The sequence below is a fragment of the Trachurus trachurus genome (genome assembly GCF_905171665.1).
Source record: "Trachurus trachurus genome assembly, chromosome: 21".
Lineage (NCBI taxonomy): Eukaryota > Metazoa > Chordata > Actinopteri > Carangiformes > Carangidae > Trachurus > Trachurus trachurus.
In genome coordinates, this window is record NC_139899.1 from 20,476,992 (window position 1) to 20,492,202 (window position 15,211).

The 15,211-nt window shown below is 40.7% G+C and overlaps 1 protein-coding gene across 2 annotated transcripts in view; it reads right to left on the reverse strand.

Moving 5' to 3' along the window:
• itgbl1 (integrin, beta-like 1) overlaps positions 1 to 15,211 on the reverse strand; it is a 39,799-nt gene that overhangs the window by 2,649 nt on the left and 21,939 nt on the right. The window contains exons 8-10 of one of the 2 annotated variants that reach the window (XR_014596301.1): positions 11,672 to 11,788; positions 5,629 to 5,798; positions 2,540 to 2,653 (exon numbers count right to left, since the gene is read on the reverse strand). Coding sequence is in view for 1 of the 2 variants with exons in the window: in XM_083996289.1 (XP_083852415.1) it covers positions 2,540 to 2,653; positions 5,629 to 5,775; positions 11,672 to 11,788 (378 nt within the window). In the remaining variant the exon portion in view is untranslated. The remainder of the gene's footprint in view (positions 1 to 2,539; positions 2,654 to 5,628; positions 5,799 to 11,671; positions 11,789 to 15,211) is intronic. The other variant, XM_083996289.1, reaches the window with a different exon arrangement.

The following is a 15,211-nucleotide window of genomic DNA, read 5'->3' on the forward strand; positions in this document are numbered from 1 at the left end:
GGAGTACGTTCAGTACACTGAGCTACTTTCATTACGAGTATCATTATTACTAAAGGAATAAAGTCTGGTATAATCTGGAGTTGGAAGTAAAATAAGGTCAAACTAATGTGGACCCTAGATGGAGGCTGTACTCTGTGAGTCAAAACAAGAAATGTATTCTGTCTCATGGCCGCCCAGTAGTTCAAGATCCGGTGGAGCTTGTGGGTTTAGCCCTTGTCCCAGCGGCCTGGGTTTAAGTCCAGCCTGTAGCCTTTCTGCATTTTGAGAATCAGAGCTCGGTTTCATTGGGAATGAAGTCAAACCAACATTGTGTTTTGTAATTGCATTCCTGAACCTTTTTAGGCGAGTGTAATAGTTGTGATGGAAAAGGAAAACTGAAACCATGAGAGCGATTTCTAGGGATTGGTGAACATAACCCTGATAAACACAATGTTGCACGGTGACAAAATGTAATTTATTTGTTTTTGCACTTTCACCTGTGTTGCAGACGGCTGTATAAACCCCCTTTTTTTGTCTCATCTGAAATAGCTGCTGAAATGATTATATTCAGTGCATAAAATTAACCAGCAAGCATTCCTAACGCACTGAATTTTCCACATCAGTTGTAAGTGTAATGAGAATCTACAGATTTGAAGGGGCCATGAAATTTCTGGATGCAGAGTTATTTATTGGCAAACTTACTAAACAAATTTTTGCATCATTAGCACGGAAAAAAATAGATTGTATCATAGCTACCTAGAGAAGAGAGGATGTGTCTTTGATGTGCATATTCAACATCTTCTTTCAGTAATTGTCTTTTCATGTAAAACATTGTTCTGCATATGGTAATTTGCATACTGTACACACACTCCAGTTAGTAATATGGTAATCAAGAACATTTAACAGACATTGCCATACATTTGCTTTGCTTTCTCCCAGTGTTACGCAGTTTTTAAGCAACGTTCGTCTGCATCTGGAGCCACTGATGCGCACTTGAATGACATTAAGGTTGACATTTGGAGTCATGAAGTCATGATGAGAAACACTTTTGAACAGCTGTCCAGATTTTGACAGGCCCCGGAGCAAAAATAATTATAAACATGTACTGATATTTCCATTATCAGTGGGGAGAAGACAGCTCCTGTGGATAAACAGCTATATAGAGGAGAGACAGGAAGTGTGTAGTTTGTCTCAATCTGTTTTCTGACGCACAATGCAGACGTCACATTAGTGGGTTTGGTACAAGATTGGCTCTGTGTGTGTGTGTTTGAGACATTGAGTTTACAGAAACGCCGGAACCCTAGACCGAAAACAGACATTCACCAAATTATACAAAGTCTAACTGGGGTTGAATGGGGATTTGTTTAACTGACATCGGTGTCATGCAAGTGTGAATATCTGCTACTGTACAACATACTGGCTATAAAGACATGGTGTTGTATGGCATCGAAACTGTCAGGTTTTCAACAAAGGTGGAAGAAGTAGGAGTCATTAATTATGTAAAAGTTTTAAAACACTATACTGTAGGCTGCCAAACGTCTCAGCTTCATATTTGAGTTACATAAAAGAGAAATTGGCAATAAAATGTAAAATGTCTTGTGTTGGTGTTTTATCATATTAGATCATAATACTGATACATAAACATCTAATTGATATCTAAAAAGGGTGATTTCTAAGTTTTCCCTTCTGCTGAATGTGGGTTTTTGCTGGAAATGAAGTGGTGCTGACTGTCGCTTGGCAAGAGCTTCAGCCATTGTGGCCTTTACAAGACCAGAAGTTATAACATGTCTCCTGGAATAGAAAGTGACGAGATCTTGATTAGTGGAATAAGTGATGGGATGGCGACAAGAGTTTTCCACCACTGGGGGCAGCTCTCGTGAAATAAAGGACTGAAGTTTGATGCTGAACTTTCAACATTTCCTCTACACTGGTAAGTAAGTCCAGGAACACAGTGGGTGCATCGTGTGAGTGTGGTGGCTGCAGGACATGTTTGTGAAAATAACTAATGAGAAATTAAACTAAAATGAAAAGAAATCCAACATCTCAGTAACCTGCAAACTCAGGTACTGTATACTTCTAAGGTTGAGTAGGAAGGAAGTAGCAGCTACGTTGCAGAGATGGAGCAGTGTGAACATGTGTACTTCTTCGCAGCAGTTCAGAGACGTTCCCAGAATAAAAAACAGCTAAAGCTAACATTAGCAATATAGCAAAATCAAAGTTTACAAAACGCTCCTTTAAGGTTGTAGTTGGTTGGTGTTGGGATCATTTTAGCTGCTTCATAACACTGCTGGGTAGTTTGATAGCCCTTCATTAATTCTAGCCCCTAAACACATTTTCAAGGATCTGTTTGGATAGCACTTCAGATTTTGGCAGGTTTTCCTCAGGTCCATTTTGGATTGGATCCAACATTTCGGATCCTGAAGGTGTGTGTGTGTGTGTGTGTGTGTGTGTGTGTGTGTGTGTGTGTGTGTGTGTGTGTGTGTGTGTGTGTGTGTGTGTGTGTGTGTGTGTGTGTGTGTGTGTGTGTGTGTGTGTGTGTGTTTGTTGCCGCCTACACTACCTGTGCAGATGAGGCCGTCATGTTTGTCACACTCTCGGTCGTCACACTCGCAGTACTCTCCGGACACCCACCAGTCTTGGGGAGAACAAATACACTGGCCACAGTGACAGGAACCTGCAGCAGAGACACACGCACACACACTCACAGGGCTGTTAATTAACATCACATTTTTCACCTAAGCTGAATAATATTCTGACAGTGCATATTTTGTATTTCAGTTTTACACCATCGCCTCGCCGCTTGTGTTTTTTCAACAAATGCTGTTTGTGTTATTTCCTGTATGTTCTTTCTCTTACACAGAAGATTAATAGTGTTGGGCAGAGTGGATATGAGACCTTCCCCGGGGAAACAGCCACTAATATTTGTTTGTCACCAGGAAACCAATCCACCCACACTTAAAACTTCCTCTTCGCCATCAGTGTCTGTTCCTCTCTCTTTCAAGGGCAGCAGCAGGATAATAAGGTATTAAGGATTGGTGGAGGGAAACAAACCAACTGCTGTTTCCTTCATGTTTTTTTTTTTTTAATCCAGAGCTTACACCCTGAGGTCCAGCAACTATGTTTTCAATCTCTTCAATTTCTATCAACATATAGCAGGTTGCGGGAACCCTCGATGAGAGGTGGAGGCAGAGAGCAAGAGACAGACTGAGGAGTGGAGCAGGAGGGCAAGTAAAACAGATAGTAAGTGGAGCAAGGAGAATGGACATGCTCATTTTCATTTTCACACACTGCTCAGCTCTGCAGAGGATCCACGGCTGCGCAATACAAAATATTCTGGCGCATGATAAATGCAATATAGTGAAACAGTATAATAGTGACAGAATGGAGAACTTCTCTAACTGCATGGGGCTGCAACAATCATGAAATATTGTAAGTTTTCTTTTTATTTCATTGATCAACTGTGTCATCTATAAAATGTTGGAAGATGACAACTTAATATTGTTAGTATTGTTGGGACAACAAAACCACACCAAAGGACTTAGAGTTAACAGGGTAACAACTAATACTACTACTACTACTACTACTACTACTACTACTAATAATAATAATAATAATAATAATAATAATAATAATAATAATAATAATAATAATAACTAATATAACTACACACTAATAAGCATTAGGCAAATACTTAATTCATAATCTATAAAGCATCTATAATGTTTTCAATTATTGTGTTTTCATACTTAAAGGTCCAGTGTGTAAAATGGGGGGAAACCGTGATATCTAGCGTTCAGATTCTAGATCGCCTTCTTCGTTGGTTTATTGATGAGCGTGAAACTCGCGAAACTGGCTGGATTTTCCGCCAAGCTGCCATACAAACATGGCTGCGGTGCAAGATGTCAGCACTTTCTAAAGTAAGACCCTTGCTATACGAAAACCAAACAAATTTTATTTTATAGCGATTATACACCTATACAAATATATTCATGGGTAGTATATTCAGATTTTGCCAATAAACCTTGCCAATTATTACACACTGGATCTTTAATAGATGAACATTTACAAATCAAGCATGATATCAATAATTTTGGAGGTGTCTGTGGTTCATGAGATTACTTATACTGTAGGTGTGCAAATGATTAACAAACTATTAAACATTTCTGCTGCACTTGTATGTACAACGATGTAGACATGCACTAATGGTTAGTCAGAGTAACATTCTTGAAGATGTTTTATTGTTGATGATCTTATTAATAAATTTACATTTATATCTGTGTTTATTGTTATACATTATAGTTTGTACAGTTGCTATTATAAAGTGTTGCAGTTCACAGTTATAACAAACAGATAAAAGAAGCATATCATTTCAGAGGCTGAAACCAGTTCACATTTGGCCTTTCTGTATGATACATGACATGAACAATGATTAGTCCGCTGTCAGTCAACTAATGTGTTCTTTAATGATAGTACCAGCCCTCCTGAGGCCTACCCCTGTCTATGTAGTGGATTACTGGAATATCACACATGATTCGTTCTGATGAAATACAGGGCTAGCTGTGGAAATTGTGTTCTGAATATTTTGTTCATGTATAATACATCAGTGTTTTGTTAAAATGTGTCTGGGTGAAAGACGACAACACAGAGGAAGATTGTTATTTAAATCTTAAAGAAAAACAGGCTCTAACCTGCAACAGAGCAAAACAGTTGGGTTCAGAGTGTAAATTTGATTTTAATCTGGTAAGATCTGTTTGAAAGCAGATCAGTCTAATTGCCTGCTACTGTGAACTATGGTGGCAGGAAATTGTAGAAACTATAAGAGTATATCAGAGACAGTGAGAGGAAGATAAGGTCCAAAACTCGAGCTTGTAAGTAAGTTTGTGAATATGAGATTAGTCTCAAATGCATCATCCATTTGATAATGATAAAAGTAACATGTTTTTTCTTAGTTGTCTCAAGTAGTGTTTTAGTTTTTGCACAGAGGTGAAGTAGTTTTGAGCAATAATCTGAAATCTGAGAGTCAGAGGTAGTGATGCAAAACTCAATAGGATGGTGATAGAGATTATTTAAACCAAGAGGGGAAGGTTTCCAGAAAATATGTGAGCTCTGTCATCTTCAGGGGGAAGACATCTTGTGAGGATGCTTCCGATAAAGGACATCATCACTATAGTTACTGCCTCATGATTGTCTGCCTCCACCTTTCAGCCTTGATTTAGGTTTCATCTCTGCTTCTCCAGAATCATATAAAATATCAACCATTTGTATGAAACATTGTCATAATTGCTGTGGGAAGGCTAGGATAATGGCAAGTTATTATGAGGTCACTATACTTTCATACTTTATCCAAGACAGTTGGACAGATGATTTTCAACCTCATATTATTATTATTATTATTATTATTTTATTTTTATTTTTTATTTTTTTTACATATTGTCCCATTTCCCAGTAAAGAAGAGTTGTGTTGGGACTGTGTTGAGTTAAATTCTGGATAACTGCATCACATATTCCCATTTGTGTTCTTTGAAATGACAAGCATGTACATTATGTACTGTATATGTACCTACTGTATACCTACATACTAACTTTTATGAAAATATTTCTACAGCAGCATTTGATAAAAAGAAATATTTGTTATAAAAAGGAGTTCACCTTTTCCACTGCACATGACTCCATCTGACGTCTCACAAAGCTCCTTGCTCTGGGCATCGTTCAGGTCACAAGTCCTGGGGAACTGGCACAACTTCCCGAACCAGCCCTCCTCGCAGATGCAGCGTCCACATGAACAGTAACCGTGACCTGGCGGTGGAGGGCAGAAGGGCCTTCATTTAAAGGAGACAGAATATGGAGCAGGCCCATGAGAAAGTAGCACGAATAGGAAGAAAATAAATAAATAAATAAATAGATAAAGCATTCACAGATACAGTGAAAAGTCAAGGGGAGATGCAGATGGAGAGTGAAAAAAAGATAGCAATAAAACATAAACATAGAGAGCTGACAGTGCAGACATTGAACCTTGACACTAATAGGCAGTACAAGGAGACAGAGTTGCAGGGAGACGAGAGAGACACAGCAGGCTTATTGTACATGGGACATGAAAGGAACTGTCATCACTGGTCTTGTCCTGTCCTTAATAAATCTCCAGCACTTCAGAGAGAGAGAGAGATGAAAAACAAAGAAAGGCAACGGCGTACAAAAACAAACACACTCACACGCACACACGGGAGAAACCAGGGACGTTTAATTGGCTGAAAGAGGTAGTTTGGTACTGGGGTGCCTTAATGGCTGACAGCATCAATGTGATTTTTAACAAGCACTATCACACTTGTGCCCTCCTTCATCTACAACAGGACCCTCGTAGCGTTCACCACATGCTCACTTCAGTATAAATCACATCATGTAGAGGCAGCGGCATCATTGATTGATTCCTTTATGTTCACATCTGGTAACAGATGCCAGGTTGAAGGGGTTGTAATGAGCAGAGCATTTTTCCATCATTCTCATCATTGTTAATCCATACTGTGCGGCTGGAAGTTGTTTTGATGTAGGGGAGTATTGATTCAATCAAACAGCCATTCAATTCAATTTTGATTCTTTTAGCTGAGATTGAAAAAAGAGAGAGAGAGAAACAATCTCTGATAAAAGCTCATAATTAACATAGAGTTAAACCTGCAGTCACCCCCCACCCCATACCCTCTTCCCCTGCTTTCTGCCTTTATGCTAAGCTAATTAAGAAAACATGCAAATGGACAGATTTCATCAATTTGGCAACGCTTGTGCTGCAAATACTCACAACCGAATACACAAATGCTCTTAAGATACTCACAATGCAGGCAAACACACAAAAGAGCTGCAAGAAACATGACTGTGAAGGTGTTTCCAAAAAGTGAAGGACCTGGTTTTGTCATGTGTGAAGTTTGACAACATGAATGTGCATACATTATATGTATTTAGTTAGATGAACTATAACACACAAATGTGTCAAAGCCTGGTCCATCATGTCCATAACATCCATTGTCATCTAATCCATGCAACACCTTTGTGATTTTGGTTGTGTTGTATTTGCAGCATGTGTTATCAAATGCAGGAAGAAATTATTATTTTTTTTGTGTATAATGAGCTCCTTGGTTGCTTCATATGGAGCATATAGATATTGCATGGATTTTTATCAATCAGAGGCTGTGGATGGTGTATGGAGTGGAGTGTGAATGTGGTGGTGGTGGTGGGAGGTTATAAATGAACGTTCGCCTCTGTCTTTACTGGAGGGGAATAGCGGCTACGACAGGCCATGCCTGGCTGCCTCAATCAGCTAGCCTGGGAGAACGGTTAATTGCTTTGGAGGAAAGGCAACCTGGCCCTCATTCAATTAGTCTGCACCTGCCTTCTACAGACACAGGCACATGTTGTGTTATAGCATTAAGACATGGGCTGTGTAGGGGACGTGGTGAAGCAAGTATTTAACCCAACAAAGATCTCAACCGTATGAGGAAAATGTGAGTTCAGAGTTCACCGCCACAGAGAGAGAAGGGATGTGAGGGGGGAGAGAAGACAGACTTTAAGGATTCAAGGATCTGACTAGTTCTGACTGAACAGTTTGGCTGTTTAACTGATACTAAACCTGGAAACGGATGATGTTGATGAAGAGTTCCTGAACACAACATTACTTCTTACGTATTTATGGACTGTTCACTTTGGGGAGGGAGAGTAGAGTCAACCTGGACCTAGGTCCTGTGGAGGCGGCTGTCACCTGTGTCAAGTCACATCCTGAAATTTAGTTTCCCAATTTCTTCACATTTATCTCTTCCTGTTTTATTTCGCTGTGTCTTACCTTTCCTCTTGTTTCAGGTTTACAGTACACTTGCTGCCACTGTGTGTCCCCATACTGTGAGTATTGACTCCATCCCTAAGGCTTAATGTGTTGACAAGTTTTCTACCTGACTTATAGGGTGTAGCCTCATCCTTGGGGATTTGTTTTCCTGACCTGACTGGCTCCTGTGAATCGACCTGCCTCCCCCAAACACCCTCCCTCTGATCTCTGATCTGGACTCTTGCATCCTGAGCCCTCTTTATTCTTGTGACAACATGTATCTTGTGACCTGGTAAAACCAAGAATCACAGTGGTGAGTAAACCTTTCACAGAAGACATTTTAAAAATGTCATAGCAGAAAAATCAAAAGTGAACATAACATTTATATTGGCTACATTTCAGTAAGGTTTCTGAGATCCAGGTATTAAACACTAGTGGTGGTGGGACAATTGTTTTTCTTTTTATTTAATGGAACAAGGAATTTGAAGAAAAGCTGAATGTTATTGGTCGAGCCAAGTTTTCCCTGCTACTGTACGACAAAGTCAAAACCGGTCTTGGCAAAAGTACAGCTGGGCCTTGATACCCACAACCAGTCTGGCTAAACACTAATATGTCCTCATGGGGGTGAACATAATGATTGGTTTCAGACTTTAAAGTACTGCTTATGTCAACATCCAAGTAATAATTGTGATTCTAAGTTTTGGATGTTTCTAAAAGCTCTGAAACGTGGCACTTAATGCCCTAGAAGTGTCTGAGAAGGAGGCCTCCTGTCAGCCAGTGTCTGTTATTCGATGTGACTGAACTCAGACAGACATAATGGATGTTTGCACTAGACTGTTAATGCAGCATTTCATGCAGGGATTCATTAACATGGGGAGCATAATGCACCCTTACTGTCTCGCCCCTTATGATGAGACTTCAACTTCAGCACACAAAGGGTGACCAGATCCTTGAAGCTTCCCTTGCTTGTTTTTTTGTGTGTGTGTGTGAAGAAAACACTTGAGAGTCACTTATAGACCGAGCTGACTGACAAGCTGCTCTACACTGATGGACTGAATTATATACAAGGAGCTAGTGTTATTTATCACTCTCCTCTCAGTGAGGCTCTTACATCCAGGGGCACTCAGTGCACCGTGCCCTGGAATGGGAAGTTTCTCACAGCTCCATCACCATGAACTTCTACTTTCTGTTTAATCCCTTCTCCTCACTCTGGGCACCTGCTTTACAGTCTCTCTCGGTCTCCCAATAAGTGGCACAGGCTTTTGAGTATACAGACTTAATTGTCAGCCTGTCGGCATGCCTGTGTGTGTGTGTGTGTGTGTGCGTGTGTGTGTGTGTGGTGCTCAGACAGCCCAGCACACATTGAGCCCCGGTAATCCATTCACATAAATACTGCAACCCCCCCTCCCCAGATGCTGCAATGCACCATTGATAAAATGGCTCAACCCCCCCGCTAAAAACAAAACAAAACAACGGCAGTAGGAACCCCCACTCAGAGGGAGACACATGCTCACAGCTGCTGGGTGAAAGGAACAGATTGACTGCTTGTCAGATTTTAAAAAACAAACATAACAGTTTGAGGGTTTGCATGCAACAACAAATGTCTCGTCATATACCTGTGAAGGGAACGCTGTAGCAAAGACAGAAAATCTGATATCACAGAGGTGTATGTATCCAGAAGACACAGCACTGTGTGTCCTTAATGCTCAAATTAAACAGAGGAAACATACAATACCAATGATCAAATAAATCGAAGCAAATAAAATGAAATAATGCTTCTGTTAGATTGAGAATCATGTTTGGCCAAGTGAATTACACATTTAGTCAGTTTTCCAGCAGCCTGTCGAAGGATATAACTTTTCTCTTTTTTCTTTCCTGCTTTTCTTCAGGAGCAGCACAATCCTTAATTGCACGTTTCCTTCATCTGACTTCCTCTATTCTTTCTCTTGCCTTCTGATGATAGCAGCAGCTGCAGCTGCAAAGGGAAATAAGAGTTTCAATTGAGCCTCTAATGTTTTACTGCGATCTATCCATTTCAGCAGTTGTGCCTAAATGGCTCAAATTAAGAGCGCAAACTTCCCAAGACCTCAAACAGAGGCTTCAAAGGCTTGGAGCAATTTCTCTCAAATTCAGCTCAAGGGTTTAGAGGGTTGTGTCTGTGGATATCAAAGGGAGCAGATAGGATCATATTGTATTGATCTCACATTCAGCGTCTGCTCCTGGCATGGTTTCAAAGTGGGTGAGTGTATGTGTGCACATGCTGTGCATAATGTGTCTGGTTTTATGTGCAATAATTGGAAGGAGTGGCAAGTGTGTCTCCAGCACATAAGTAGATGTGCAGCTCATGTTTTGGTTGCAGAGGTGAATTTGTAGGTACTTCTTTGTTATTCAGGCTGGGCACACAAGAGCAACAGGTGAGGTAAGTGTACAGGGCAGTGGTCAGCAACAGACTGGAAGAAGAAGACCAAGCCGAACACAAGAAACAAGCAAAAACAGCCCTTAACAGAAAAGCAAGGCAAGCTCGCTACAGCATGGAAAGCATAAGAGACAATCTGGCAGAGAATAAGTGGAAATGGGTCGGTTTACAGTATATTCAGTAGGAATTGATGAGGGAATTGGGGACAGGTGAGCAGGACAGTGGGGGAGGAGTCATGTGGCTGAAAGGTTGGCGAGGCTGGGGTTACTGCAGGGCAGGTGGGAGGGGTAGGGGGTGGGGGGGTGACGAGAGTTAATAAAATGAAAAAGGCTGGCTGAGAATGAATTAATGCATTAATGAGCTGTGACCAATTTCCCTACTGAAAATGCATAAACCTCATTGTTCATAGAACCACAAGAGTATCAGGGATAATTCAACAATAATTCAATAATTGTATTGTTTAAATTTACATATTTCAGCCGTGTGTTAAAATGTGTTAAAAGTCGTACTGTTTCTGTCACAACAGTATGACACCCGTGGGCTTCAGGGCTGCGCTAGTGAGAGGAGAGAAAGTCATAGTTAACATTACATAGAAGAATTTTAGTTTCATAATTTCCATGTTTGTTCTGAGATCCTCTCCAGGAATTGTTCTTGAACCACCTTGGCCCTGCTCCAACCATCCATCACCTCATATCGGCCATCACACAAGGATAAATCAGGTATTCTCGTCTGGAAGCTCTCATCCTTTTTCCCCATGAGCCTTGGTTGTCCCAGCGTTTCAACTCAGATTGATTGTTTCTGGAGGATTTTATCATTTACATCATCTATACTGTACGTCCACAAATTGCTATGTAAGGCTACCTGTTCTGCTCCATTTGTCACTCAGACAAATGTCAGAGAATTTCACAACACAGAGCTTCAAGTCCTGCTGCCTGAGATCAGCAGATGGAAAATTACAAATTTAGCTCTGTCAGTGTTAATTAATTATTAAGTCAAATGAGTGTTTTTTTCTTCTTCTTTTTTTTTAACCCAGTGGAGAAAGTCACACCATCTGTCCATGACTTATATGACAGGATCGGACCACTTGTGAACGTGCGTAATTCAAAGTATGAGCAAAGTGGTGAATGCAACAAATTCTTTGAAACCATTCGCTGGAGCCTCTTCAGTACAAAGTCTCTTTATACAAGTGGTTCTAGCATGACGCCCACTGTCTGTGCAGAAAATGAACATGACTTTAGCTTGTACTCCTCTGCTCTATAGCCACAGCTTGAGCAGTAATGTTAAAACCTAGACTTGCCATCTGTTTGTCCCTGTGTTCAGTCAGATACCTCTGTTCCTTAAGCAACTTGCACAAATTTTGTTTCTTAAGCCCATGCATGTGTGTTTCTGTGTGTGTGTGTGTGTGTGTGTGTGTGTGTGTGTGTGTGTGTGTGTGTGTGTGTGTGTGTGTGTGTGTGTGTGTGTGCTCTTACCTCCACAGACCTCTCCAGCGATGTCTTCGCACTGACGGTCATCACACTCACAGTTTTTGCCATGAACACGACTGTCCCCAGGTGGGTGGCAAGTACACTGTCCACACTGGCACTGACCTACAAAAAAAACAAAAAAACAGAGGCGTTTTCTCACATCTGAGCAGAGTTGTGTTTTTAATAGCTGCTCCTTTTTCTTAAGTATCTCAGATCAGACTGTTTTTTTTCCTTCTCCTATTCAAGCTGTAGGATAGGAGCGTGATTTACATTCCTTCAGATGTTCAATAACTGATTTTTAAGCCGCACGACTTAATTTGTCTGACAATATTCCTTCCAGCCACATGGTCAAATCTTAGATATAAATCACTCACTCTAATAAACACTCACATGGGCTACACACACACACACGCGCGCGCACGCGCTTCAAGATGTTGCTTTCCCACTTCAATCAGCGAGCTGCCAGTGAAGAGGGCCATGGGGAAACGAGCTGAGCGAGCATGCTGGCTAATGGTGAAGCTCATTAGAAAAACATCTATTCTGAACTATCATTGGAGGTGTGCAGCATACCTGCTCATTGATCATTTAAGTAGGCTGCTCTAAGGTATAATAATTACGAGTGTATAATGTGTAGGCCACACTCAGATGTCTGGAGGCTTCAAGTGAGAAATATCTTCTTTATTGCTAATCACTGGCTCGTTCTACAGATTATTATTTTACAAGCTAAATTGATGTTGCTTAAATTATTGTTCTTATAAATTAAAAAAAAAAGTCACTGATTCCTCTTTAATGATGTAACTATAATGATGCATTATTAACCTTGTAAATATCGCTGTGGATATATCTTAAGAATGACACTGCATAATATGAGGCATCACCATAAATTGTGCATTTGTCTTCCCTGCTCTGCTGATGGAGAAGGAGGACACACACAGTTAGATGTGTTTTAAGTGTTCCTATTCACTGACGCTGTAGACAAAAGACACCCAGAAGGGCTACAAACAGGTAAGCTGGCCACCATGAAAATTTAATTGCTCAAAGGGAATTTCCCAGCTCAGTGAAGACAGATGGTTAAAACACAGCATACTGAGTGCCTCTCTTCCTCCTCCTCCTGTTTCCATCGGGCGGGGTATGTCCTTCTTGCAAAAAATGATTATTCACACTTGTCAGTGTTTTCCCCCCAGTTTGTAGCCCTGCAGGGTACATTTTACATTCCGGTGCCAGTAAATAACACTTAAAACACATCCATAATGTTGATGCTGCCTGCTTTTATCGTCTGATGACACACTGCGTGGAATTAGAGGCAGGCCGACCTGCCGGGATGCCCACTTGACTGACAGCTTCACCTAATGTGTTGTGCACATCACTGTCATTTCTTATGACCACACACGCACACACACAGCCTAGCAACCTCTCGTCCTACCATCTGCTCTGGGAACTCAGTTACCCTAGCAACCAGTGATCAACAACACAACACCCTGCCTTATTGATTATCTCTGTGGTCGTCAAAGCATCCACATCAGTGTGTGCGTGCGTGCGTGTGTTTGTGTGAGTTGATGTTTAATTTGCATGAGGCACACCTCCTCAGTGACAATGTTACATCAGAGGACGCTGGCCTGGGACTATTATATTTAGCGCAAATGTGTGTATGAACACGGGGCAGGTGAGGGTGTGGAAAACTCATTTTTGTGATATTAGAGAGCAGATGTGAAGCGTTGTCATGTTGCTGCGCAGCCTGGAACTGGAAAGAGGCTCAGGCAGGATGAATGCGTCGTTAAATGGATAAATACTTAATCACCATGTCGTAAGGCAGGATTGAGTAATGGTCAATCATGTCAGCTTCTCTCACTCCCTTTTAAAAAGCAGCAGTTACTTTCCTAAGGCGCTGGGAGGAGAGTCCACGCCGGCTTCTCCCGGGGGGAAATTGCCCTTTTTCCAAGAGATACAGAGACTTTTTTTCCCTTTCCATTCCCTCTATCGGTACAAAGACAGATATTGAATATATTGATTTTCATTCAGTTAGTCATACTTCTGTTTGCATATATGTGCAGATACAAAATTATTACATTTTCATTTTAAAAAAAGAAAAAAAAATAGTATATATTTTCTAGAGAGGATGCTGTTTGGAGTTCTGCTAGTTCTAACAACATTAAAGGACACTCCTTGGGATTTGTAATGCATAAACCCTGAAGTCTCTGTAAAAAAGCTTGGAGTCCCAAAAGTACAGAAGATTGTGTACTTAATATTTTACAGCCAGGTGCCATGTCTGAGCTTTTAATTCAACTTTCAACCTGTTCAAATTCACGTACAATTCCTCAGGGCTTCAAATTCAAATTAAAGACTGCAGAAAGAAAATGGCTACAGGGACTTAGTCAACTTTATGGGAGAACCTCATACATTGAAAATAAGATCGGCCGTTAATATAACTCATACTGAAGCAGTGTTTCGATGGGCATTTAAATGTGAACTTCAAAGATTCAAAGAGAAAGCTCTTATGTCGTATGTGATTTTGGAAAAGTGCCCCACTCTTCTATCTAGTCTGATATTTGTCGAATTTCCAAGTAGTCTGAACCCAGCGGAAGTGTGTACCCATTTTCATGCCAAAGTTTTTGCCTCACTGGTTGATCTGCTTAAACACAACCACAGCTGTGACTCAGCTCTCGCCACAGAGCTGCAAAACTAACACACACGCACAAGTGCAAATTATACTCTTGTGCTGCACTTACATTTTCACTTTAGCAATCTTTTAGCCGAGACAAAAACAAAGCTGATTAAAAAAACATTTCTGGTGTAAAACTGAAATGTGTTCACCGACTCCTGCATGATTTGAAACAACAAATTCATAACTGTGAGTATTTAACTTGAATTTTGGAAACAACTTCTCCAAAAGTCTTTCAGCAACTCATCAAACACCATGAATTGGCCAATTTACTTTACCATCCAAGTTTAGTTTGTCTGGGATTATGTGGCAGCCGCAATGGTCCAGCATCACACTAGATAACGCATCCAGTCTAATGCTTAATGAAAGTCTTTATTTGACACCAAGGTGCTAAATGATCAAATTCCCTCTAAAATTATACTTTGACCTCATTCACACCATTTAATGTTATCCATTTATTGTTCTAGGACTCATTCCACTGGGTCTTTAACCCATAGGTGAAGCCAAAATTCAGGTTATTTGGTTTCTCTGCTGTCAGTAATATTTTTAAATTGGTACTAGAAAAATAAATAACGATTCAACCACTTAATTGCTAGTGTGTTGGAAAAGATGTGCTTTTAAAAAGCAACAATCACAGAGTTAATGTCTGTTACAAGCTGCTCCTCAGAAAGCAGCGAAAGGAATCCCAAGAATCAGCAGAAAGATGTTGAAAGCAGGTGTTTCCTTGAGGAAATACCACAGTATAAAGAATGTGCTATCCGCGAGCGCCTTGCCTCCACCTCTCAGGAAGAAAAGCTCCGAAGCTGCTGTTTCAAATTTCAAGGCTTTTCCGCTCAAGCTGCCATCTGTACCAGCCGCATTCATCCATGCCTAAGTGATTTTCTACG